The sequence below is a fragment of the Rhinopithecus bieti genome, unplaced genomic scaffold, assembly GCF_001698545.2.
Source record: "Rhinopithecus bieti isolate Rb0 unplaced genomic scaffold, ASM169854v2 scaffold_64314, whole genome shotgun sequence".
Taxonomy (NCBI): Eukaryota; Metazoa; Chordata; class Mammalia; order Primates; family Cercopithecidae; genus Rhinopithecus; species Rhinopithecus bieti.
Window position 1 is genome coordinate 725,170 of NW_016824620.1, and position 26,528 is coordinate 751,697.

At 56.4% G+C, this 26,528-nt stretch overlaps 1 protein-coding gene and 1 pseudogene across 1 annotated transcript in view; both read right to left on the reverse strand.

Moving 5' to 3' along the window:
- DNAH1 (dynein axonemal heavy chain 1) overlaps positions 1-26,528 on the reverse strand; it is an 87,805-nt gene that overhangs the window by 8,504 nt on the left and 52,773 nt on the right. Inside the window, exons 36-64 of the mRNA XM_017862462.1 lie at positions 26,259-26,350; positions 25,923-26,077; positions 23,850-24,027; positions 22,747-22,941; positions 22,538-22,657; positions 22,166-22,324; positions 21,976-22,083; positions 20,721-20,861; positions 20,419-20,579; positions 19,753-19,910; positions 17,201-17,374; positions 16,622-16,660; positions 13,776-13,954; positions 12,423-12,653; positions 10,717-10,913; positions 10,101-10,236; positions 8,968-9,176; positions 8,531-8,702; positions 7,584-7,775; positions 7,113-7,223; positions 6,214-6,399; positions 5,706-5,897; positions 4,238-4,405; positions 3,963-4,154; positions 3,333-3,464; positions 2,691-2,816; positions 1,237-1,356; positions 963-1,112; positions 688-848 (exon numbers count right to left, since the gene is read on the reverse strand). Of these exons, the coding sequence (XP_017717951.1) occupies positions 688-848; positions 963-1,112; positions 1,237-1,356; positions 2,691-2,816; positions 3,333-3,464; positions 3,963-4,154; positions 4,238-4,405; positions 5,706-5,897; positions 6,214-6,399; positions 7,113-7,223; positions 7,584-7,775; positions 8,531-8,702; positions 8,968-9,176; positions 10,101-10,236; positions 10,717-10,913; positions 12,423-12,653; positions 13,776-13,954; positions 16,622-16,660; positions 17,201-17,374; positions 19,753-19,910; positions 20,419-20,579; positions 20,721-20,861; positions 21,976-22,083; positions 22,166-22,324; positions 22,538-22,657; positions 22,747-22,941; positions 23,850-24,027; positions 25,923-26,077; positions 26,259-26,350 (4,534 nt within the window). The remainder of the gene's footprint in view (positions 1-687; positions 849-962; positions 1,113-1,236; positions 1,357-2,690; positions 2,817-3,332; positions 3,465-3,962; positions 4,155-4,237; positions 4,406-5,705; positions 5,898-6,213; positions 6,400-7,112; positions 7,224-7,583; positions 7,776-8,530; positions 8,703-8,967; positions 9,177-10,100; positions 10,237-10,716; positions 10,914-12,422; positions 12,654-13,775; positions 13,955-16,621; positions 16,661-17,200; positions 17,375-19,752; positions 19,911-20,418; positions 20,580-20,720; positions 20,862-21,975; positions 22,084-22,165; positions 22,325-22,537; positions 22,658-22,746; positions 22,942-23,849; positions 24,028-25,922; positions 26,078-26,258; positions 26,351-26,528) is intronic.
- LOC108522349 (serine/threonine-protein phosphatase 2A 56 kDa regulatory subunit gamma isoform-like) lies at positions 17,690-19,479 on the reverse strand (annotated as a pseudogene).

A 26,528-nucleotide genomic window follows, 5' to 3' on the forward strand; every position in this document is an offset into this window, starting at 1 on the left:
CCTTCAAAGATGCCAGTTCTCAGTGAGACCTTGGGGGAAAGAAAGCCTGTAATCCTAGAAGGGGCTGAGCAGTTGGATGTGTGAATGGCTGGGGTCTCAGGACAATACCTCCTTGGCAGGAGGGGGCTGTGATACCCAGGGCAAGCCTTCAGGGTGTTTTTGCCCCCTGCTTTGTGGAGAGGTTCACACTGACCACTGAAATGGAGGCCTTAGCACAAAGCAGGCCTGTGGGCTGTGGGCTGTGTGTGGATGGCCTGTGAAAACCACAGTGCCTGGGCTCCTGGCAGCAAGGGTAAGAAGCAGGGTATTTGGGTTCAGGGAGCCAGAGTGTGCCTGACTCAGGGCTCTGGGGCAGCTCTAAGGATGAGGGCACAGGGCCTGGTGAGGGCTCAGCAGGAGAGAAGGGGTCCCTGGAGGAGGTGAGGCTGGTGCTAGACATGGAGGCTGGGGACCTTGGCCAGGGATCTGATGAGGTGGGGATGAAGGTTCTTAGGTGGAAACAGTGGTGGGTAGGAGGAGCTGGTGGAAGGGCTAGAAAGGCTTGGAATGTGAGTGCCTGGGGGGAAACTGGTGGAGATTTTGGGTGGGGGAAAGTCCCACTGACTCCCGACCTGGGGGTGGGAGAGGGGCAGCTGGGCAGGCAGAGGCAGAGCTGATGCTTGGGGGTTCCCAGGGGTGGGGGCTTACCTGGGTGACAGGGTGAAGTTGATAAGGGTGAGTTTGGTAGAGATCTCGGGCGTGTAGTGTGGGTTGGGCAGCTTGGTGGTGATGTACATCCTGAAGTCCTCATGGTAGGGGATCACCGTGTCCCCCAGCTTCAGCACCGTGTTTCCCTGCTGCTTGTACGTCTGTGGCAGGTGGGACTGGTGGGTACTGTGGTCTGAGCATCACCAGTGGGGCAGGGGGAGGGGACTGCCCTGTCCAGGCCTACAGCCACCCTGCCATCACCACTGCAGACCCACCTGCTTGAGCAGCACGGGCTCCAGGGCCGGGTCCAGCTCCTCGCCCACGTTCTCCAGGAGACATGGCTTGCCAAAGCGGATGGCGTTCTCCATGCTGCGCAGGAAGTCACGGTCACTCAACTTGAACACGTCAAGCCCATTGTCCTTCTCCTGTAAGGAAAGGGTGAAAGAAGAGGTTGAAGGGACTGACAGCCAGCCTGAGGCTCTGCTGCTCACCACTACCCTTGCTATGCCTGGCTGGGGTGGGGTGGTGGTACCTGGTGGGTGGGCTCACCATGTTCTTGATCCATTTGTTGGCCTGGCTCTGAGGGTCAATGAAGTGGGTCCAGCGCTGGGAAAACTGGTTGATGACCCCGTTCTCCACTGACAGTGTGTCGTTGGGGAGGCCAGCGATCTGTGGAAAGCCAGGCACTGGACTGGGTCAGGGCTTTCCTGCAAGCAGGGTCACTGGGGGCATCAGCATCTCCCGGCCTCGTGCTTTGGCTATGGACTTCCCTCTCCTTACTGCATCCCCTTGGAGGTTGCAGGCAGGTAACGATGTGGGCAAGGCCTCACCCCCAGGACTCTTGCCTCTCCCCCGCTCCTGGGCTGGATACCTAACCATGGCACAGCCCCTGAGAGAGCATGGGCCCAAGGACACTGATGGCCCCAGATGGACAGAGAAATCCACAGACAGAAAGGCCCTCTTTCGCTGTGCCTTTCTGTCCTCTTGCCTACTGAGTGCTCGCTTGGTGAGACCATCTTCATGGAGCCCATACCCCACTGACCCTCCTGACCTCTGCCCATACCTGGCCTCTGCCTATGGCCTCCTGGTTCCCTCTCTTTGCCAACTCTCCCTGCCCTTCGGAGTCTTGCCCAGACACTTCCTTTAGGAAACCTTTTCTTTTCTTTTCTTTTTTGGCAATGGCAAGATCTTGGCTCACTGGAGCCTCCACCTCCTGGGTTCAGGTGATGCTCCCATCTCAGTCCCCCGAGTAGCTGGGACTACAGGCATGTACCACCATGCCTGGCTAATTTTTGAATTTTTAGTAGAGACAGGGTTTTGCCATGTTGCCCAGACTAGTCTCGAACTTCTGGGCTCAAGCAATCCACCTGCCTTGGCCTCCCAAAGTGCTGGGATTACACTGCATCTGACCAGACAACCCTTCTAAATCCTACTGTGGACACTGCTTCTCAACCTCTACCCAATCCTTTTTTTTTTTTTTTTGTTTTGAGACAGTCTTGCTCTGTCACTCAGGTTGGAGTGAAGTGGCACAATCTCTGCTCACTGCAACCTCCACCTCTTGGGTTCAAGCCAATTCTCCTGCCTCAGCCTCCCGAGTAGCTGGGATTACAGGCTCATGCCCCCACACCTGGCTAATTTTTGTATTTTTAGTAGAGACAGGTTTTTACCGTGTTGGCCAAGCTGGTCTCGAACTCCTCACCTCAGGTGATCCACCCACCTTGGCCTCCCAAAATGCCAGGATTACAAGCGTGAGCCACCATGCCCGGCCCATCACACTCTTAAAAGTACCCCTAATCCCTCTCCCCACATTTAGCTGTGCCACACTCAGTCCAGCTTTCTCCTCCTCTCCTACCCACCACCCTCTTGCTGGACAGGAGGGTTCAGCAGAGGCAGCTCCGAGCCAGGCCCTGGAAAGCAGGGTAGGAAGGAGGCAGAAGGCTCCTGGCCCAGCCTGGACCACACCACAGGCCCTGCCTGGGCACTCCTGCCCCTGGGGTGGGCACCTGCCATGAGTGGATCTTCACAGGGTTCCCCAGCGTCCCGATTAGCGTGGGCTCGGAGGTGTGTGGGACGTTGTGGCTCCTGAGCTGCTTGACCCAGCTGTCGTAGAGCACTGTGCGGTACTGGCCCTGGGGGGATGCCAGACTCAGGACCACTCCACCACGACACCCACAGAGACCTCCCAACTCCCACTAAGCCACAGTGCTTGGCAGTTACAGAGACCTGAGCTCAGACATGGAGCCAGATACCTGCATTCTATTCCCACTTTGGGTGACTTTCTTGGCCTCCGCAAACCTCAGCCCTTCATCTGTGAAATGCTAACTATGCCTGCCTGTAATGGTAGCTATGAGGATTAAATGGGATACAGATGGCATGTTTAGAACAGTGCCTGGCACGCAGCAAGTGCAGAAGTGTGAGCTCTTCTATGTTCCCACTAGGTGGCTTTTCTGGCTGTTTTGTACACTGCTGTATCCCCAGTGCTTTACAGTGCCTGGCTCAGAGAGGGAGCCTGCTAAGTGCTTGTTGAATGACTGAGTGAGGGGAGAGCCACCTGCAGGCTGCCTGTCATGGAGGCGAGGCCTCAAGGAGGAAGGGTCTCTTTGGGAAGGCGAGGCTGGTCAGAGACACAGGTGGGGACTTCTTACCGTGAAGGGGCCCAGGTAGGCCACAAAGCCAGCGGCCACCAGGACATCGCCAGAGATGTTGTTGAGCATGTACTGCAGGTTCTCCACCGCCTCCTGCCAGCGCACCTTCTCATCCGACAGCCCGTTGATGAGCTGGAGGGGCAGCCCCGTGGGGTGGGCTCTGGGAGGCTGGGCTAGGGGCCTGGGGCTGACCCTACTCGCTATAGCACCTGGGGTTGCCAGGGAGGGGGTGTGGACAGCCACCCCAAGACCCACCCTCGCCCTGGTCCCTTCTGGCCCCTGTCTGGGCCAGGCCCGCCCGCAGGCCTTGCAGGAGAAGGGTGCACACCTTGCCAGCGCGGCCTAGCCGCTGCTCACACTGCTCACACTTCAGCTCCAGCTCATCCTTCTTGGTAATGCATTCCCGGTACTTAGCCTGCATTGTGGCGATGCCGTCCTCCACCTCACGGAGGCGCTGTTTTGCCTCATCCAGGATCTGCTGTGTCACCCCAGGTCGTCCTGGGNATAGCACCTGGGGTTGCCAGGGAGGGGGTGTGGACAGCCACCCCAAGACCCACCCTCGCCCTGGTCCCTTCTGGCCCCTGTCTGGGCCAGGCCCGCCCGCAGGCCTTGCAGGAGAAGGGTGCACACCTTGCCAGCGCGGCCTAGCCGCTGCTCACACTGCTCACACTTCAGCTCCAGCTCATCCTTCTTGGTAATGCATTCCCGGTACTTAGCCTGCATTGTGGCGATGCCGTCCTCCACCTCACGGAGGCGCTGTTTTGCCTCATCCAGGATCTGCTGTGTCACCCCCAGGTCGTCCTGGGCCTCCCGCAGGGCTTGCTGTGGGGCGAAGGGCGCAGGGTTAGCTCGCCAAGTACCCCGGGGAGGGGAGCATACCCCCACCAACTCCACTCAGCCCTCACCCGCTTGGGCTCCACAGCCTTGGCCACGAAGTGGTACTTGTGCATGGCGCGCACCCACTGGCAGATGGAGGTGCAAGCCTTGGACACCTTGGCAATGGCGGCTGGCTGGAACTCTTCATTATCGATGTACGGCTGGATGGCTTTGATTACCACGTCCCCAATGTTGTCCTGAGGTGGGAAGTCTGGGCCTCAAGAGGCTGCTTCTCAAAGGTGACAGGGGAAGGGCTCTGCTGGGAGGTGGGGCCTGCCGAGGGACACCCTGGCTTTTATGCCCTGTGCAGGCCTCAGTATAGATTCTTTCTCCTTAAGGAACAACACACCCTGGAAAGGCTAGCCAGAAAGGAATCTTTGGTCCCCAGGATTTTAGATCATATGATTAGGGAGGTCTTCCTTAGTATACTGCGGCAGTCTCAAGAGCCCATAACACACAAGACCCCACTTAGCTCATTTAAAGGCAAGGGCTACTTTCTGAAAGCAAGCCCATCAGCAGGTATTGGGATGAGTGAGTGGTTCTGAGACCCACCAGGCTCATGTTCAACCTCAGGAGCCAACGCCATCCCCTGGGGGTCTTGTCCCACCCAGGGAGAGTCCAGCCCTGTAATTCATAATAGGCCCAGGTATTTGCATTGTTCACGAGCACCCAGAGGTCAGAGCGTGGGCCCAGGGGAGCCTAAGCACCAGCCTTGAGCACTCCTGACTTGGGCGCTTCTCTCAGAGGGACTTGATTAGGCCTGTGGGGCCTCTAGTTTCCTGTCTGATGGAAGAGGAGAAGGAGGGATGGGATAGCCCATAAGGGGTCCAGATGCTGCTGAAATGGGTGTGGGATGTGCCGAGGGCCTGATACTGACACACAGTGGATGGTGGCCTGTGTGGGACAGGCAGCTACCTCCTAGCTAATTTCTGGGCTGCAGAGCTAAGGGGCTATGAGCTCCAGGCTACTTAACCATGGCACAGCCCCCGAAAGAGCACATGCCCAAGGATACTGATGGCCCCAGATGGACAGAGAAACTCAGAGACAGACAGGGAAGCTGGGGCCCAGGTGCTGAGGCTGAGGGAGAGAGGGAATGACTGGGCAGATGGTGAAGGTCTTGGCCAAGGCCTGGGGGTTGCTGGGAAGAAAGGGCATGAAAGAGAATCCCCAGGCTGTGGAGACTTGGAATGACCATGAGTGACTTCCTATGGGGCACAGGAGCCTGTCCAGGTCCCAATTTCCTCAATACCTTTCTGTGGGTGGGTCTGTCCCCCTCAGGCTGAGAACTCCTTGGGGCCGGGCTCTGGTTCCAGCCATCTGCGTGGCCCTCGGGCCCTTGTGTGGTGCTGGTGGTGGGGAGGTGGACAGAGAGAGATGGGACAGAGGCCACTGCACATGCAGATGCTGTGGTGGGGCAGGCTCCTCTCCAGCTTCACTGTCCTGCTGGGCAGGCCTTGTCCTCACTCGCTGGCTGGCCAGGGTGCCTGGCATGCTTACCTTGTCAAACTTGAAGAGGCTCTCGAGGAAGCGGCCTGGATCCTGCAGCAGCCCCTTGCCAGGCTCCCAGTAGTCATCCACCTTGGTGCCTGGCTTTTCTCCAGGCACCTTCTTGGGCTTGATGCCTTTCATGATGCACACAGCTTCTATGACCAGCTTCACGCCTGGGGGTGGCCGCTGCATGGCACGTACCTGCAGGCCCAGCCACCAAGTGGGGAAGACTCAGACCCAGTGGGCACCCCTGGGCAGGGACCCTGACAGAAAGGTTGGCCTTACCAACCAAGTCCCTACTACCACAGGACACGGGCAGATCCAGAGATCCACCGAGGTTGGCCTCAGCCCACAGTTCCTCCTGCTCCTCAACCCAGGTACCCATACTCCTACCTGGGCCCTGGGGGCTGGAACGAGGAGGGCGGGGCAGGCAGCTGGGTCCCAGGGGATGTGCAGAGGGAGGGCCTGAGGACAGAAGCATATGAGAGGGAATGCCAGGAGATGCCCTGCTGCCCACCTCAGTCACGTCGTTCTTGTTGAGGTTGCGCAGGCTGGCCAGTGCCGCGTCCAGGGCCGGCAACGCCTCGTCCAGGTCCTTCTGAGCATCATCGGCAATAGCTTGTGCCTTCTTGGCCTTCTCGTTGGCTTTGATCTCCTCTGTCTGCACTGAATTCCGGGTCTCCTCAGCGATGGCCGTATCCACCTGGGGATGGGAGACACAGGGCTGTTCTCCTCCCTTTTCTCTTCTCTGCATCTCAGTCTCCCCAGATGGAAGGAAATGAGCGTTGGGGTGCCCTGTTCTCCAAGGACCCTCCAGCTGTGATAGGCCAGAGAGGCCTGGGAATATCAGGAGCCCCTTCCACCTCCTGAGTGCTCACCACGGGCCTGGAGTGTGGCTGGGGGCCTTACAAGTTTGGATATCAGTGCCCCACAGGCAGGGCCCCCTAAGCCTGCAAGCACCTTCACGCAAGACAGAGAAAGACCCTCCTCCTGCCTTTCTTCCAGCTTCTATCTGCTGGGAAATTTTGCAATGCACTGACTTTGCTGAGCAGGATACTTGACTATTCCTTCCAGAAAGCTGTCATAAGGAATATACAAACTGCAAGGTCTGCTGTGAGGATCGGGCCCTCCAACGCGGGGCCCTGTGCTGGGCAGACTCCGGGTTGTGGTTATTGGAATCGTTTGGATTCCTCTGCCTTGCTCCTCACTGACCCCCTGCCCAGTGCAGTGCCTAGCACAGAAGAGCTACCGGGCAAACATTCCATGACTAAATGGATGGCTACTGATTGAGGAAGCTGGGGCACAAGGAGGCCAGATGACTTGTGGGGGCCAGGCAGCTAGCAAGCCTGTGCCTGTGTGGGGGTGCTGAGCTGCCTCAGAGTCAGGCATCAGGGAGGGGCTCAGGAGCACCCCAACCTTGATCTGCTCCATGGTGAGCATGGTGTCCTTGGCAGCCTCCTCCAGCAGGGGGTGCATACTCTCCAGGTCCTCCTGCATCTTGGCTACGTCCTCAGAAGTGCGCAGCAGCTGGGGGTCGGGCCACAGAGAGGAAAACAGGTGTGGCAGGGGACAGAGAGAGCACAGGGCCCGCTGGGCTGCCCTCATTCATGAGAGAAAGGCTGTGGCCGGCAGCTTCAGTGGCCCTCAAGTTGCCCAGACAACCCCAGAGGAAGGGCATCAGTCCCCCAAGTATCTGTGGGGTGCCCTGCTCTGGCCTGGCCCTTGACTGGCAACTTTTGTGCTTTTGACGAGGGGGGAAGCCACCCACTTCAACAATGTGGGCTGCAGTTTGAAAGGCCGAGCGTGGTGTCACCCTGGAGTTAGGGCTGAGTGAGCGGGTAGCCTGCAGGCAGCTGGCCTTGTCCACGGGGACTCGCCTGGGCCCACCTTGTCGAGGCCGCTCTTCATGCGGTTCTTGGCAGTTTTCAGCTCCAGTTTCTTCTGCCCGATGAGGATGGAGAAAATATGAAGCAGCTCCAAGTAGCTCTTGGGGGTCACATAGTTGTGGCGGGTCAGCTCTGCCAGGTACTCGATGCACTTCTTGGACACTGACTGGTGGATGTACACACAGACCTGGATCTGGGGGAGTGAGACCATGGATGCCGGTCTGGTAGAGGCCCCAAGAAAGACAGGGACTGGGTGCCCACAGCCACTGCAGCCTGGGCCGACGAGGGGACCACAGCAGGAACCTCCGTGCCTCTCACACTCACTCTGTGAGCCTCACGACCTCCAGGTCGAGGTCACCTTTTGTGCAGATGAAAAACCCCAGGCCCAGGGAAGTCCAGAGGTTAGTTCAAATTCACATAGCTATCAAGGGCAGGGCTGGCTTTGAACTTGGACCTAGGTTTCTCCCAGCTCTTGGCCCAGTGGTCTTGTCACAGCCCCCATGACCTGCCTGTCTCTGACAGCCCTGAGGGGTTGCCCCCTCAGATACTGGATCTAGGGGGAGAGAGGGCCCACGGCCTCAGCACAGCTGGGTAGGGAAATGTTGGGACTGTCACTGTCTCAGGTTGAACCAGGCAAATCTACATCCCCATCTGTGGTCTCTGGAGTTCTATCAGGGGGTTCTTGGAAGAAAGCACCATGAAGCCCTCAGGAAATAAGGGAAACAGTACCCACGCAGCTGTGTTCCCAGCACTCTAATCATTGTGATGACCCGTGGCACTGCCCATTTACAGATGAGGAAACGGAGGCTTAGACAGGAAACACAGCCTGATCAAAAGCTTACCCTCTGTGGTGGGCCTGGGAATCTCACCCAGACCTTGGTGACCCTGAGCCCATGCCTCAAACTAAACAGTTCTCCCCAAGGGCCTGAGCTTCACCAAGACACCCACCAGTCCTTGGATTTCTTCCTGGGAGGATTCCAGTTCTGGGATCTCATTGATGAACATGGTGGCTACAGACTTCAGGGCCTCTGCCGGCCACTCGTTAAACCAGTCGATGGTACAGCAGTTGACCAGGGAAGGAAACTGCCTCAGACGAGCTCGGAAGACCTCTCCGATGGGGCTGGAAAGCCAGAAATCCAAATGAGGTCCAGAGACACTGACCAGTGCCCCCAGGAGCCCAGGACCCAGGGCCCTTGCACAGCCCTGTGGCATGGCAGCCAGGACACAGCAGCACAACAGCCTGGGCCCAACGACATGATGGCCAGGCCCAGGGCTGCGTCTCCTCATCTCAGGCTCCAGCACGAGGCGTCCAGTGTCCCCGGGGCCAACCCCTGTACACGCCCAGCTCCGCTGCCCTGGCGCAGCCTGGTGACAGCTGCCTGTACCTCATGCATAGCACCATGTGGATGTTATTGCGCACACGCCCAGTGTAAGCAGCCATGAGGTTGGCCTTGGTGGGCTGCAGGCCCTGCTCCTGGACATAGGGCCGCATGGTGCTGACGATCTGGTCCTGCTCGTCCATGGTATAGAGGTTGGGAATGTCACCAGAGTTTAGGACGTTGTTGATATCCTCCAGGAAGGATTCGTTCTTGATCTGGGGAGGATTGAAGGGTTGGGGAGCTAAGCCCCTGCAAGTTGGACTTCATGACCATAGTCTTGTTGGACCTTCACAACAGCTCCATTTGACAGACTGTACCACTAAGGCTCAGAGAAGCCCAGAGTCACACAAGTGACCTCATAAGAGACTAGCCTGTATTCATAGTCTAGGATTTGCCCCCGTACAGAAGCTGTGAAAACCACTGGGTTGTGGCAGGACCCTGGGTCCTCAGTGGGGGCTTTGGCATCTTCCTCTTCACCCCTCTCCATGCCTCAGTTTACTCACAAGAGGAAACCATGGCCACAGGCAGAGATGGGTCCTTGCCCATCTCACACAGCCCGGGCCTGGCTTGTGTTAGATGGCATCCTCCCTTTCCTGACTCACACAGTGGCTGCCTTGAAGGGAGTTCTGGGGTTAGGACAGGGCTGCGAGCAGAGGGGCCTTTGTCCAGGGTGGGGCACGTTCGGGGGCTTCAGCCTGGGCCCCTGGGCCCAACCCTGACCACCAGCCAGATGGAAGGCTGTTCTGTCTTGTGACCCTAGACAACCTCTCAGAGGTCTAGGGAGAAGCCTCATGTCACTCCAAGAGGGAACAGGGAAGCCATGGGTCCCCAGCACTTTGGGGACAAGCCCTGTGGTCCTTGAGGTGGGATGCCATTGGCCAGTGAGTGGGGTGCTATGCTACCAGGGCTTTCTTTACCCTTGGGGCATGAGTGATGATCTACGCCCCACCTTAGCTCTGAGAGGTTGGGTTTGGTCTCATGCCCATCTGTGGCCCCGCCTGGTCCTGGCGGTTTCTTCTGAGATCTGCCCTGACTGACAGTGAGCTGGGCATGAAGGACTGACCACCTTCTGGGATGCTATGCTCAGATGGGGTTGTGTCCAGCCCCCCGAGCCCTGCCCTCTGCTGTGGCAGTGGCACCTGGGTGTCTGAGAACAGGAAGGTGATGGGTAGGTTCTGAAGGCCCGCCTTGAGCAGGACCTTCTTGACATCCTCGCGCCACTCGGACATGCCGTAGTTCTTGGATAGTTCAATCTGGAAGCACTCGTACTCGGCCCTGGAGGCAGAAGTTTGGGTTGAAGCATGCTAGGGGCTTGGGGCCAGGCGCTGAAAGGTGGTGGGTGGCCACACCCTACCCCGACCACCTGGAGTTCTGCTCCCATCCTGAGCAGACTTGCAGACCCTTCAGGCCCTGAACCTGCTTTTTTGCCTCCAGACCTTTGCCTAAGCTGTTCCCTCGGTCCAAACGCCCTTTCCTTCCATCCTCCCAGCTCTGATTCTAAGAGCAGCCCTGGCCACCTCCCCTAGTAATCCCTCTGGGATGCCTGCTCTACACTTCCCTTCCCATAGCACCACAGGGCACTGCTGCTGCCTCTCCTTGCAGCCCAGGTCCTGCTACTAGTCTTTCCAGAAGCCTGTGGGCTGTGCGGGTCTGCTTCAGGGCTGCCTGAGGCCTCCACCACTGTACAAAAGCATGGGCTAAACCGACCAGCCAGCCCCAGCCACCCACTGCCCAGCACGCCTCGGAGGCCCTCACATGTGCGAGGCGAGCCGTGTGAGGGAGCTGCGGCCACTGCCACCCACGCCCAGCAGGAGTGCATTGCCCAGCGCCTGGCGCAGGGTGCGGCTGATGCGGCAGATGTGGCTCATGGCGTCCATGAAGAGGACCAGTTTCAGCTTGGCCGTGTTGATCTGGTTGTAGTCCTCTATGTACTCCTCGATCACCTGCATCATCTGCGCACCAAGGCGAGGATGGGGAAGGCGAGGCTTCTCTTACTGTAAGGTCTCCCCGCTTCCCCGCACCCACCTGCTTTCTTCTCTGTCCTGACTGAGAAGCACGGGTGCCTTGACCACCCTATGACCTGGCCAGCTGCATGTTTCCTCTGCAGGCTCGAGCCCAAGCTGAACATTTCCAGACACTGATAAACTTGCTTAGGTTGTTGCTCTAAACACTGAGGGATTGGCCTAGTGCGGTGGCTCACGCCTATAACCCCAGCACTGTGGGAAGCCAAAGCGGGAGGATCACTTGAGCACAGGAGTTCAAGACCAGCCTGGGCAACATGGCAAAACTCTGCCTCTACCAAAAAAAAATATATATATATATAAATTAACTGGGCATGTTGGTGCGTGCCTGTGGTCCCAGCTACTCGGGAGGCTGAGGTGGGACAACTGATAGAGCCCATGAGGTGGAGGCTGCAGTAAGCCAAGTTTGTGCCACTGCCCTCCAGCCTGGGTGATGGAGCAAGACTCAGTTACACACACACACACACAAACAAAACAAAACAAAACAAAACCCACTGAGGGATCAAGCATATTGTTAAACACATAGAAGCTAGCCCCAGCCCATCCAAATTCCTTCAGTCCTTATGTGAACTCCATAACTCATATGACTCCCTCGTTGCAGACATACCATACGGAGCTAGAACATCTCTGCTCTCCCCGGTAAGTGAGTTCCCCTAATAAATGCTCTGGACTGATTACCCTGGAATTTAATGCTTCTTTCTTTGGAATCTCAACCAGTCCAATCTAGGGATGGCTTGGGGGCAGTCCCTTGTAGGAACTTGTTTTCTGCCACTTTTGGGGTGACTCCAGCCATGGGCTCAGCTGGTCAGAGCACCAGGTACTGGGGCCCTCCCTGACGGGGAGCTCCCCTGCCACAGCATACCCTGCTTCTCCTGTGCATGGTGGGGACGCTGGGCCTTAAGAAGCCAGGCCCCCCTGCATGAGGCCTGACCCAGGGACACATGGAGGCCTGAGAGGTGACTCAGAGCCCTGCCTGCTCCTTCTGGGGCTCACCAGGGTGTGCTGACCCTGGGACCCTGGCGGGAGCTCTGAGAATTAGGAAAGGGTGCGTATGGAGAGAAACTGTCAGGAGGCCTGCTTCAGCCATGCAGCTCTGGGACCACCAAATGAGGCCTCTTCCCTGCCTCCCTGGGGTCCTGACTGAGAACCATGGCCCCAGGCCCCCCAACCCAGCCCTCTGTGGAGGGATGATTGCCCCTATGTCTAGGGCCCATCTCAGCTGGACCACAGGCTGGTTCTCAGAGATAAGCGAAGAAAACGGTACCCAGAGAAAGCGAGGGCATGCCGGGAGTCTCCTGGAGCTGGCCTTCTTACCCCACATCCTGGCCCCCTGGTTACAGTGTGGTGGTCTGTGAGTGGTGACTGCAGGGGGCCTGGGGCCCAGGGAGGCAGATTGAAGAGGACCCCACCAGGGGTAGGGCGCCTGCCTGGACCCCTCACCTTACTCTCACTGGTGATGAGCTCGTAGGACTTGACATCGGAGCCTGGTGACATGAAGTCCCCGTAAAGAATGGGCTGGAAGGGGCACACCTTGTTGAAGGTCACCTCCCACTGCTCCATGCAGCGCTTGAGGAGCTGGTCGAACCAGCTGCGGTCCTCCTCATTCACCAGTCGGTCCCGGAACACGCGGCAGTTCTCATGATACCATAGTCGCAGCAGCTGCACTTGGTCCTGTGGTAGCCCCAGCATCGGTGCCTGTCCTTGGCCCCCGAGCCCTCACCTATCTCTCAAAGCACCAGGCGAGGGAGGGTGGACCCCAGTTCCTGGGGCCCTGACTGGAGCCTGGTTCTCCTACTACAGCCCAGGCACAGTGTGCAGGGGCTGCTGGCAAGTGCGACTGCTGGCTGGCTGAGGATGCGGCGGACTGCACAGTGCTGCCTGGGCCTCCTCATGCCTCAGCTCCGAGTTCAGCTGGCCAAGTGCCTCCTGGGTGTCTGGCTCTGCTAGCTTGTCACAAGCACCTCACTTCCACCATTTAGCCCCCTGTGGCTCCCCTAACCCCAAGCCTGCAAGGGATGCTTGATTCTCCTAACACCTTCCCAACACCCCACATCTAACCACCCACCAAGCCACACCAACATGACCCACAAATCTCCTCTGAGCCTGCCCCTCTCTCCATCTCTGCTGCTGCCTCTGTCCCAGCTTCCCTGCATCTCCCTGGGTGGCAGAACTGCCCTCCGGAAGCTCCCAGCCTTTTCTGTAGACTTTGTTGACTATAAACATGGCTATAAGGCCAGGGCCAGCTTCTGTTCTGCTCACCCCATCTCCTTAGCCTGGGCTACACACACACTAGCCGCTCAGTCCCATTCCAAAGTGCAGGTCTGTCCCCCGCCCACCCACACAGCTCCTCATTAGAACGAATTTAAGCTCCATACTGCCACCCCACTGTGTCCAGCGCCTGGCTCCATCCCTGCCAGTGCTCCTGACACCTGGCTCCCTGCTACATTTCCCCCTCCTTCCACCTGGGGGTTTTTGGTTCCCAGAGGGCACCCTGCTCACTGTCCCTCAAGTGTTCTCACATGCAGGGCCCACACCAGAAGCCCTCTTTCTCCCTCGTCTTGCCCTGGCTCTCTCATGTGATCCCTGTCTCAGCCACCATTCCAGGTGTGGGTTCAACCCACAAGACTGGGCTCAGCTGCACCAAGGCTAGGCTCTGGGGGGCCTGGCATCCCCATGTTCCAGGAAGCCCCACTCAGGGCTTCCTGTTTGGGCAGGAAGACCTGAGATTGGTAGGGCTGGGGAGGATGGGGAGAGCAGTGTGGGCATTGGGGAGGGTGCCTGCCCAGTTCTCACCTCGACCTTGGCTGGATCAGCCATGAGCATGCCTTGGAAGACCTTGGAGAGGTCCCTCAGGTTGAAGGTGTAGTGGGACTTGGCTGGAGTGGGCAGCAGCTGGGAGGTGATGGTGGCATACACCATGATGGTGGCTTCCACAAGGGGCTCCGTGAAGTGGGCAATGTGGGGGGCCCCGGCTGGAGGAATAGGAGAGTGGCCTGGGTCACATGCCAGGAGCTCCCTCTGCTGCCTCTGCAGGTCCTGACATCCTTGCCTTTGCTGTGCCCCCCACTAAGCCCCTTCCCCAGCCTTCAGGCTTGGATTCCGCGTACCCTTTGGCTCCGTCTCGGATGTCCCCAGTGTGGGGGAGGTGAAGAATCTCCTGCTCTGCACCCCCCTATATCTTTATGCCGACATGGCCTGTCAGAGCACTGGGACTCATCATGGAATTGGGGGCGCTTGTGGGGTCAGTGCTGGGCGGGGCCATTACTGCCTTGTCCTATGGGGGCTGTGCCCAGACCTGAACATTCCATCTCTGAGCCACATGTGGGGAGGGTCTCATGGTTCACATAGGCCTCAAGATGCCTAAGGGTGGGCGTGGGGAGGCCTGGAGCACACCCCTGACCTTGCCGGCTCACCACCCACTTCAGGGCTGCCCACTCCTCAACCTGCATTTTCACCACTCACACACCTATCAGCCTGTTCTTTGAAAACTGTCCAATTCTGTGCTGGGAACTCAAATTCTGTCAGTGGAAACTTGGTGAGAAGTAGAAAAAATGGAAAGAAAGGGCAGGAGAGGGGCTTATCTGTTGACACAGGCACTGGTCACAGAGTGACCCAAACAGACATACTCCTCACTCTCAAGCTGACATTCTTGTCGGGAGGCTGACAACGAGTGGATTAGCAAGTAACAAAGACAGCAAACAGGTGTCAAGGGCTATGGGCAGCCCCGCAGCAGGAGAGGGGCCTGGGGGATGGCCAGAGTTGAGCTTGGGGGCGATTTTACAGCAACGCTGGGGGAGGCCTCACTGAGGAAGGGGATGTCAAGCAAAGAAGTGAGATGCAAACTCGCACATAACTGGAGAAAAATTGTCCCAGGCAGAGGGGAAAGCAAGGGCAAAGGCCTAGAGGTGGGAGCAGGCCTGGCATGTTAAGGACCAGCAATGAGGGGGGGAGCAGGAGGCGGTGAGATCAGAGGATGAGGTGGGGCGAACTGAGGATGGCTTTCCCTACCATTGTCAGGACCCGGGCTCTTGCCTGGGTGCGATGGGTAAGAGAGGAGGAATGTGACCTGATGTAATGATTTCATGGGTCCCTGTGCCCTTAAGCAGAAGATAGACCTTAGGCAGGAGAAGGCAGCTGCCAGGAGACCATGGCAGGGCTGCAGCACTGGCCAGGTGGGCGAGGACAAGGTGGTGAGCAGTGGCCGATCGAGATGGATTCTTAAGGGAGAACCTATGGGAACTCCTGACAGGTGAGCTGTGGGGTGAGGGAAGGGGGCATGGAGGATGGTGCCAAGACTCCATCTTGTCTGGAGCACCTGGAAGGATGGAGCTGCCAAAGCCTGAGATGAGAAGACTGCGGGGACCAGGGCACTTGGGAGTTTGGCTCTAGACAGGTTCGGCCTGAGATACCCTGTGGATATCCCAGGGGAGATGTGGAGCCAGGTGTTCAGGGGAGAGGTCTGGGCTGAAGGATGCAGGCTTGGGAGTTGCCAGCACAAAGATGGATTTCCCCGTCAGAGGTGGGATGGGACTGCCTGAGGAGAGTGTGGTTGGAGGGAGAAGAGGGAAGAGAGTGGGGTTGGAGGGAGAAGAGGCTGGAGACCAAGCCCAGTCCATCTGAGAATGGGCAGCCAGAGATGGGGGAGGCCTGAGAGAAGCCTGCGGCAGGAAGGGGATGTCTGCCGGCCAGCACTACTGACCCCCGGGAAGGCGAGGACAAGGGCTGACCGCTGGTCTGGCCACAGAAGGCCACTAGTGACAACAGCACTCTCAGAGGGTGAGGCGGGCATTCACAGGAAAGTGGGAGGGGAGGGTGGGTGCAGGGGGAAGAGGCAATGCTTTGCAGGAGTTTTGCTATCAAGGTGAGCAGAGAGGTAGAGTGATGGGCTGGGGCAGGTGGGAAGGGGGCCCAGAGAGGCTGTTTTGCATTTGGTGGTTAAGATGGAGAATGGGGCTTGTTTGTGGAAGGCCACCCAATGGCGAAGGGAGCACTGGTGTTGGTGGGGAAGAGGGGAGCCGCATTCCCAGGCAGGCCCAGGAGGAGGCTGGGCTTTGCCATGGAGCAGCAGTCCGTTCCCAGCCACAGGAGGGAAGGCAGGGCGCAGGTAAGCAGGTGGGTGCAGACCCAAAAGGCAGCTGTCTCCTGACAGCCTATTTCAGCTGAAGGCAGGGGGAGGAGGCAGGCCTGGGCAAGGACAGGGACTGCAGTGGTCAGCTGCCTTGCCGCGACGACAGGCAGATTCATCACAATGTCTGCCCCGCAGACATCCCGGCTTTCCTGTGCACACCTGCTCCCTGGAGTTCTGATTCTTCGCATAGGTTGGGAGTTTGTTGGACTCCCTTATTCATGCATTCATTTTGCATTTAATTTGCATCTTTCATCAGCTGGACACTAACGTAGGCATGGAAGGGCTGGCTGACTCTAAGAATGGGTGAATGAGCCTGTGGGGCAGCCAGTGCCTGTGTCAACCTTTGCTCTGGCACCCAGTGGCCCAAGGTCCCCGCATGAACCTGAGGATGGTTCACCACGGCGCCTGGTCCCAGTCTCAACATATCCAAACAGAGCCCAGAGCTCCTCCTGGAACCAGTGCCCCCTTCCCACCCAGGCCCTCCTGGGCCTCCACCCAGGCCCACACTTACGCACAGGCTCCCGGTAGCTTTTCTCTCCAAGGAGTCCATCTAGAGGATGGAGGGAGAGACACGGGGCTCGGGGTTAGGTGGACATCCTGCTGCTCACCCTGGCCAGGTGAGATGGTAGGGGAAACAGCATCTCGGGGTAAGCTTTTCCCCAAACTCCATAAAGGCTCAGAGACACTCCATCCATCCTATCTTGTGGCTTCTCCTGATTTACAAAAGTAACATGCCTCCCCCAGAGTTTCTGGGCAAGTACTAATGTATACATATGTATGTATGTGAGTGAGTGCATATCTATGTTATCATACATCCAGCAATCACCATGTGCCAGGCTTCACGCTAGGTGCTCTACATGCACTATCATATTTAACCCTCACAACCTGGAATGGTAGGTACAGATGAAGAAACAGGCTCAGAGAGATTCATGAGCTGCCAAAGGTCACACAGCTGAGTGAGAGGTGAAGCCGGGGTTGCAGTCATGGTTTGACCACTCCACCCTTTCTGGTGGCCACCCAGCTGTCCTTGGTGTGGCCTCCCTGGCCTGGGCTTCTGCCTTTGTCCATGCTCACCCCCACCAATACTCACTCATCCAGTTGCCCAGGATGGTAGAGAAGATGCGTTTCTTGCTGACCTCGTCCATCTCAGCGAAAGACAGGTAGTTGAAGTGACGCATCAGCCGTGGGGTGATGGTGTTCCTGCCTCCACCTGGGGGGCCCATGGCACAGACGAAGTTGATGTCCACTAGGTTCTTGAAGGCGCCTGGAGTAGGGGCAGGAAGTCAGGAAGGGCCCTGGCCAGGGCTGCATTATGACCTTTGTGGCCCCTTCGCCATACAAAAATTCAAAATTATACTTTAGAACAGTATTGGAATAAAGACAAATACATCAATATTACACATGAAAATTTTCTTTGCCCTAAAATTCATCCTCCTCCCCTTTAATTTTTTTTACAAAGTTTAAAAGTACTTTTTTATTGCAGACATTTTCGTATACAACGTTAGTGAAATTGAGCCCCCCCCCCATGGTGAAGACATACTCCAATCTTATAAAAACATTCAAGTAACCCTGGACATTTTCATGTCACTCTCTTTTTTAGTACCTGGGGATTGGCTTTGGCTAGATTTTCTATTTTAACCCATGCTTCTTCCTGTTCTTTCATTTTTAGCTTTTTAGTTCTTCTGCTTTGAACTGTTGTGTACAGTCATCAAATAGCTTTTGGTTCATCTCCATGAACAGCTTCAGGGCGTTGTATATCAAGCCATGTATTATATTGTTGCAATGGGTCTTTGAGTTGCGGTACAAGGAAGGAAACATGATGGGCAGAATCTTTGCGGTGTTGTCACTGATTAAACTCATGATGTATTCATTATTCCAGTAATAGAGAGCTCGCTCTGCCACCTGGAAGTGTGGGCTGGAGACACATTTGGCCAACTGCTGGAAGAGGGGCTCCATAGTCTTCACAAATTCTGATGGTTCAACGACATCTAAAATCGCTTCTAATTCATTTAAGAACATTACTTCTTTTGGACTGTGAGCCTTTGGCCAGTATTTGAGAAGTGCCATCACAACAGGTTCCGTGAGGGTGTTGTCCTTTTCCAAAAACTGCACTACACAGTATGCCAGCTGGGGGTGGTAGACACTCAGAGATTTCACTTTGTGCAAAGGTAGTAACACCTTCAATAAGAAAATCTTGGCCGGGCGCGGTGGCTCAAGCCTGTAATCCCAGCACTTTGGGAGGCCGAGACGGGCGGATCACGAGGTCAGGAAATCGAGACCATCCTGGCTAATACGGTGAAACCCCGTCTCTACTAAAAAAATACAAAAAAAACTAGCCGGGTGCGGTGGCGGGTGCCTGTAGTCCCAGCTACTCGGGAGGCTGAGGCAGGAGAATGGCGGGAACCCGGGAGGCGGAGCTTGCACTCAGCCTGGGCGACAGAACGAGACTCTGTCTCAAAAAAAAAAAAAAGAAAAGAAAATCTTGTGTTGTTCGTTTAGTGGTAAGGCAGATCCATTAATTATACTTCCCAATATTTCCAGTAACTCTGCTATGCCATTATGATGCTCTGTTTCATAAATAAACCTATAAAATATATTATCTGTTTTCTGATGTAAGCTCTCAAGCCTAGGAATTTCCCATAGATTCTGTGAAGGGTGGTTTTAAGAAAATCTCTCTCCCGAGGATCTTCACTGTCAAAGAGCTCTAAAAGCTGCAATACAAACTTCTGAGCAATGTATTTCTTTGCTATATTAGGTTGGAAATCTGGAGACTCTAAAAATCTTAAGAAAAATTCATAAACAAGTGTAGATGAGGCCAGGCTGCTTCTAACGTCGGTTCGTCTTCCTCTGGGTCAAATTCTGCTCCTGTAGGATTGGAGGAAGGTGGTAATGTTCGAAATGTGTTAACTGCAAACATATGGACTACCGGGTAAACAGGCTCTGTGATCACATTCCGATTATGGGTGATATATTCTACCATCTCACTTCAAGCAGCTCGTTTTACTTCCTTCCACTTTAGGTCACTTAGCGGATCAGAAACAAAGTCAAAAGACGATGCAACACTGACGTAACTTCTGGATAAAAAGCTTCTCTTGATCAGCAGGAGGAACATCTTTTAAGGATGGTAGTTTTTGAAGTTCTCTATTATTGCTTGCACTAAACGTTGAAGAATTGTGCCATTTGTCTTTCTTCACTATGGGCTGAGAGACGGGTACTTTTATTTTAGCAGACACTGTAGACGGGACAGCAACAAGGGTGTTTTTCCTGACAGAAATTTGCTCTGATTCTACTATGTCTTGTCCTTCTTTTGAGCTTTTTCCACTCTTCCCTGCTTTTGGTGATTCTTTCCTTCTTGTTTTTATTCCGCATGGCTGGAGCGGGCCGTCGCCGCCCCTGCCGCTGCCTGGGGACTGAGTCGTTCGCTTGCTCTCGCTTCACCTTTTTCAGACCCCCAGAGACTGTGGCAGCCATGGTGGCGGTGTCTCTCCACCCCTCTCCCGGCCGGCCCCCCTTTAATTTTAAGATAAATTACAACATTTTTGTGGGTGCCTTAAAGTACTGTAGGCCTTCAGTGCTGCGCCTCCTGTGCCCTTGCACAGCACTCCCAGCCCTTGCCCTGCGAGCCAGGCCAGCCACACTCACCGATGATCTTGCGGTCGTACCAGCCGCCGTGGTCCATCCACTGGCGCAACAGCTCGATGGGTGGCTGTGCGCCATAGGTCTCCGGGGCCGGCATGTTCAGGTCATCGATGAAGAAGATAAAGTTGCGCCCCAGAGGTGGTCCAAACACACCCTTCCGCCTGAGGGGAGAGGCTGTGTGAGCCCAGCACCCACAGGCCCCAGGTCCTCTGAGAATCCAGGGGCGACGGGGTGGCAGCTCTGCCTTTGGGAAGCCCTTGCTAAATTTCAGCCTCCTCCAAATTGCTAGATGTCTTGACCCACCCTCATCCTTGTTCTGAGTGTCCTGGGACAGCTGGGACAGGCTGACTTGAGTCTGAGCTCCCTCAAAGTGAGTCTCACCTCGCAGGCAGATGGACAACAGGCTTCTCACAGACAGACCCAGGGCCCTGTCCAAGGGCCCAGCCAGGGCGAGCACCCACCCGCTGACCAGCTTTGTAAGAATTTTTGATAGAGGGAAGGCTCTGGAGCAGTCTGTGAGGGAACCCTGGGCCCCTTGGGGGGCTGCCAGCTCCTCCTGGGAGGTTTCTGGCAAATCCAGGAGCATAATTTGGTGGAGAGGTGGGACAGCAGCTGGGTTGGCCAGACTGGGGGGACGCAGGGGTGAGGAAGGAGGGAGGGTTGCCTTGCCTCTTGTCCAGTTTGCTGTCAATGACGTCCTGGGTCTGGTTGGCTGAAGTGCGGGCTGAGAAGGTGAGGAAGTGGCTGACGTACTCCAGTGCCAGGTTCTTAAGGAGCTTGTCAGAGATGGTAAGTGTCTTCCCCGTGCCTGTCGGCCCAATGCACAGCACCTGGCAGAGCGGGGATGGTACAGAAGGAGCACGCAGTGGGCCTGCTGCACAGGAGGAGCTGCCCCTGCATCAGTGTGGGAGGCTGGTCAAACCCCAGTGTAGGCCTTGGGGACGGTGGAGGCAGGGCCTGGGGGTGCTCACGGGCTTCTTGTTGGTGAGCAGCATGTCCAGCAAATGGGACATCTGCACGGTGTCCATGGTGGGCACAATGATGTTGCAGTAGTTGGTGTCTGGTACCATGGTGAATGGAGCTGAGGAGTCCATCCACTTCACCCAGGCAACCTGGAATCATAGGTGGCTCGGCGGTGGGCCTGGAACCCCTTCCTGCCCCACTCCTGGCTGCAGCCCCATGGCCAAGTGCAGAAGGGCCAGGAGCTGCACGGCTGGGCTTTGGCAAGAGGGTCCAGGTGCAGGGTTGCTTCCGGCAGAAATGGAAAGTCCTGTGCCCTGCTTTCTGCATGGGGAGGGTAACTCCCAGCACAAACAGCCAAGAATGGGGACTGAGCACAACTGCATAGGAGGGCTCTCCCTGCCCAGGTTGGGGGGCTCCCTAAGGACTGCCAGGCCCTGAGTCTCTGCAGAAAGGAGACGCTCCGAGAATTGAACAGCCCAGAATGCAAAGGTGTTTGCTGTTTAGTTTCAGGCTACCCAAGAAATGTGGGGGCCAGAACCATGGGCGCTGGTATCAGCTGGAAGCTGAGAGGCCACTGGGTCCAGGCTTCCCATCACCGTCCCTGCCTGCACAAATCCCTTCGCTCACAGCAGCCCTGACCCAGCTTGCAGACGTCCCCTGATGGGGGGATCACTACAGCCAGCCAAACCAATGCATCCCACTGGGCACAGTCCTAACTGTTAGACCCAAATGCGCCCTGGGAGCCCCCGGCAGGACCCTGCACAGTAATGGACAGGTCTCTGCAGACACCTTTCCACCCCTGTCCTCCTGGGCTGGGGTCTTGACCTTGGGATGAGGGTGGGCTCCTGGAGCCCTTGCTAGCTGATAGCAGCGATGAGGACACTAAAGCAGGCTTCAAGAGCTTGCCCCCCACCCCTGGGGACCCCAGTCTCGGGGAAAATGGGGCTTTTAAGTGGAACTGAGGTGGGCAGTCCCTGGGCTCCGCATCAATGTGGAAGAGGCAGTATGTATGGCTGGAAAGGGAGGTACTGGAACGTCTCCCCTCTCAGCCCAGCCCTAGATTCAAGTACAGTTCTGCCACATCTGGAAAACAAGCACAACAGTAACCACTCTACAGGATCATGAGGATTCATGGGATGATGTAAATAACCCCCACCCGAGACCTGGTGGCCGTCAATGTGACCGCTCCCTGTGTGGCCATAATTCATTGTGGGAACAGCAGCCACCCTCCCTGTGCAGTCTCTGGGGAGGGCCTGTGGCCACCTGCTTGTATTCCTCCTCTTCATCCTCATTGTCATTGGTGCCACTGATGCCCGCATCCTCCAGCCTGTAATCGAACACCAGCCCCTCTTCTGGGAAGAGCAGAGTCAGCTGCCAGGAACCAGGAGGAGAAGCAGACTGTGAGGCCCGGTAGGGCTGAGGCTCCTGGTCCCTGGGGGCTGCTGGCTCTCACCTGTTCGTTCTCCATCTTGAGCCTTAGCCAGTGGCTAAAGGTGGTGCGGCCACTGCTGTCCCCAGTGGCACCCACACTCCAGATCAGGGAGAAGATGAACCAGGGCTCAATCAACTCTGCGACACGACTCAGCTTTTCAGAGGGTATTTTCTTGATGCCCTGGGGATGAAGGGAACAGTATCAGGCTGAGACAGGAACAGTATCAAGCGGCCTGAAGAAGTGGAGCAGGGGCATCTCTTGACCTCTGCCACACAGCTTTGTTTCTCTACAGCCAATTAGACAGGTGGTCTCGTGATCCATGTTGCACCAATCCAATTTTCTCTTTCAGACACCAGAGAGCAAGGAGAGCAGTGTGGGGAGAGGGACCAGTACCTCTCTAGGCAGAAAGGGCTTGAAGAAGCAGTCCAGCAGCTTGAGGAGGCTCATGGTCAGGTTGCAGTTGGTTGAGGCGATCACCTCCTTCACTGACGACCGAACGAAGGAGATGGATTCCTGCAGGGAGCAGGCACCCGGTTCTCATGGCTGGCAGCCACAGTGCCCTGCTGTCCTGCCGGGTCAGGCATACCCATGGCCTCACTCACCTCCAGGAAGCTGACAAAGAGGGCCTTGAAATGCTCCTCGTAGGGCTTCAGCAAGGGGGGCAGCTTTTTCAGCCAGCACTCCATGAAAGGCATGAGCCCCAGGATGCTGGGCTCCAGGTACACCATGCCACAGCGGGAGACCGTAGCTGGTGAAGCCACCGCCAGGTCTTGTACCTCGAACATCATGGTCATTGCCTGGTGCCAAGACGAACCACATGAGTGGGCTGGCTGCCAGTCCCCAGGCCTGGAGAAAGGGCTGCAGGGCTGCAGGGAGGGGCTGCACATCCTGTAAGTGGGCAATGTGGGCAGGCTGTGGGGCAGGGGCAGTGCTGGGTGGGATGCAGGAACCGCTGGGTCCTCAGCTGATAACGTGGCTCTCCCTGGAGCCCTGAGGAGGACCCCAAGCCAGGAGATTCCTGGAGTTCGCTGACCAGACTGGGGTGAGGGCATTTTGAGGTCCCTGGAGGCCTGGGGACATCTGATGGGAACTGTGTATTTTGCTCCAGAGCCCTCCCCCAACCCGTGCACAGATACAGGTCCACATTGACTGCCAGCTATTTGCTTTTAGAAGGATTCAGGAGCTGAACTCAGTGTAGACCTGTGAGTTGCTCTTGTGCCCAGGCCATATCCTTCTTTCTCTGACAACTGCCCCTCACACACCAGGCAGGTCCCCATGGTGGTCTGTGTCAGGCATCTCCCAGACCCTGGCACACTGCCAGGACCAGATGCACACCTGAATCCACCTGACCCTACTGAGGCAACATGACTGAAAGTGGGCCTGGGAGGCAAGAGGCAGCATCAACCGGGGAGCAGTGGGACAGGCATCCTGGTGGGCTCAGAACACAACAGAAAGAGGGTCTGTGTAAAGGGTGCTCGGAACAACTGTGGGACACCCTGAGGTGTGGGAGCTCAGGCCAGGGAGGGGCACTAGGAACTGAGCCTAAGCTCCTGCTAGCAGGAGGGCTCTTGCTGAGTCACGGTGACAGCCTGAGATGCACCCATGGCCTTGAAAGGGGTGAGGGGGCAGAGTTTGGCCAGCATGGTGTAGCCTCCAGGCCCACCCAGCCTTGGAGGAGAGTGGGCAGGTGGACAGGTGGGTGCACCTCCGTGAGCTTGATGATCTCCCCAGAGCTGAGGCACAGCTTCTTGTTGTCATCTAGCACCGTGTTCATGTTCTCAATCCAGATGGCGTCCACTGGCCCATCGAACATGTACCACTTCTTGTTGGTGTCGGAGGCGATGGCCCCGGTCCGGATGAGCGAAGAGAAAATCCCATCTGTCCTGCAGCACCAGGGAGGAGAGGGCTGGAGACATCAGGGAGGCTGTGCTTCGAGCACAGCTGGCTCCCAGGGAAGCCTGGCCCCCGGGTGGGCGGGCTCTGCTTTACATTTTCCTTCAATCTCTTTGTCCTTTTAAAAATTATAATAGGAAAAGTGGGAATTTTTGGTGTCACATGGTATAATGAAAACATATGCTTATGTCCCCGCCCTGCTGAAGCCCCATTAAAGGTGGAATCCCAACAGGAAAAAGGGACAGGGGAGGAGGCAACAGCAGAGATGGAGGCAGCGCAGCTCTGGAAGACAATAGACAGGGATGGAGGAGGGTAAATGACAGAGCAGAGAAAGCAGTGTGGTGAGAAGTGGCCAGGTCCTGCTTCAGAACCCAGGGGGCTCAGACCTCAGAGGCAGCACACACCAGGGAAGGGGCTGGTAGGGCTGACAAAGATGCTGTGCTTGGTCCAGCCTTAGGCTCTGGAACCTTCTCCTAGGTGTCCATATATGCACATCCTTGTAAAATCCAGTTTCAGCAAAGAACCCTGCTAAGTCAGTTTAGCCAGAACCCTTGATATCTGATCACTCTTGAGGCTCCTTACCTACACCACCCCCAGGTGATGTCTGGTTACCCTGAGGCCTGCCTTCAGTTGGAATCCTGTTAGGTTGGTTCAGCCAGAATCCCCCTCACCACTGATGTTTCCTCTGGATTTTCCACCCACTGATGCTCACCCTGCCCCTTGACTATAGATTCCCACTGACCCATGCTGTATTCAGAGCTCAGTCTCTCCCCTTAACTACAAGGCCCCAGTGCAGTGGTCCCTGTGCCTGCCGTGCTCCTGAATACGTTCTTCCTCAGCATGCTTTAAAAAGTATCATTGAGGGCCGGGTGTGGTGGCTCACACCTGTAATCCCAGCACTTTGGGAGGCCGAGGTGGGCAGATCACCTGAGGTAGGGAGTTGGAGGCCAGCCTCACCAACAAGGTGAAATCCTGTCTCTACTAAAGATACAAAATTAGCCGGGCGTGGTGGCACATGCCTATAATCCCAGCTACTCGGGAGGCTGAGGCAGAATTGCTTGAACCCAGGAGGCGGAGGTTGCAGTGAGCCGAGATGGTGCCATTGCACTCCAGCCTGGGCAACAAAAGTGAAACTGAGTCTCAAAAAAAAAAAAAAAAGTTTCATTGAATAATTTTTTTTTAACAGGGTACTTTTTTCTGGTCTGTAGCCCCCCCACCTACCTACATAAGAAACTGGACTTTTTTCTGGTAGCCCCCCCACCTACCTACATAAGAAACTGGAGTGGATATGGGGGAGAATCTTCATCAGAAATGGGGGAAGCAGTACAGGTTCATGTTGTGGAAGGTGGGCAACTGTCCCTCCCCAGTGATCATCCCCTACAGGGCTCCCAGAACACTGGAGCCAAGCAGACACCCCCAGCAGAGAACTGGAGACTCTTGTCTGGAGAAACAGAATAGCCTTAGAGAAAGGCCCCTCAGGTTCTGATGTCTCAGCAGTCTCCATCCAGCTGCCCTTCTCCCATCTCAGTGCACTTCCCCTAAAATTCACACCCCGGCCTGGGAGCGGGGGCCCGGAGAGGGCCCACCAGCTTCTCTCAGATCATGACAATGGCCAGATACTGCAGAGGCACTGAGCATGTTAAGTCATTCTTGCCTTCCCATAAGCATGGTGCCATTATTGTCCCCACTTTACAGACGAGGGAACCATGGCCTGGGGGGTGAGGAGAATCACTCAGCAAGGAAGTAGAATGGAGAATAGAATCCCAGACGCTGGACTGCAGAACCTGGCCTTCCACTGGGCTAATGGAGGGAGGGGTGTCTGCATCCCACAGCCTCCAGAGGTCTGGGAGCAGGGCATCACTGGTGGGACTTGGGGGTCACTCACCACTCATGGGTGAGGAGGTCAAACTCCCCGTACAGCTGGCCCATCGTGATGGACTTGGGGTTGAGCACGTAGTAGTTGACAGCCTCATACATGCCACCACTGATGGATGGCTGCCCTTTCAGTGACGTCATGGCAGCTGCCAGGACTCTGTAACACTGGGAGACGGACCGCCTGAGAGTGAGGCTCCCAGAGAGCAGGGCTGGAGTGGGCTGGGGATCATGGGGGGGGAGGGGTATTCTATGCCAAGGGGCACAAATGGAGGCCAACCCCTGTTGAAGCCGCACCCCCTGCAGGCCCACTGTCTGGACACGGGCTGCCAAGCTTGGCTCTGCTTACAGTACTCTTGCCGGAGCCTGTGGGCCCAACGAGCATAAGGCCATGTCGCACCACCGTGGTCTCATAGAGCTGGATGCACTTGGTTAGGAAGCCTGGGGGACATGGCATGGGGCCCAAGAGTCAGAGCATGGGCTTGGGTCCTGGCCACACCACTAGCTTGTGTGACCTTGGGTGAGTCACTGCACTCCCTGACCCCCAATTTCCTCATCTATAAAATGAGGATGGTGGTAGCACCTACATTATAGGAAAGGGCAGGTGAAGCCTAAGCAC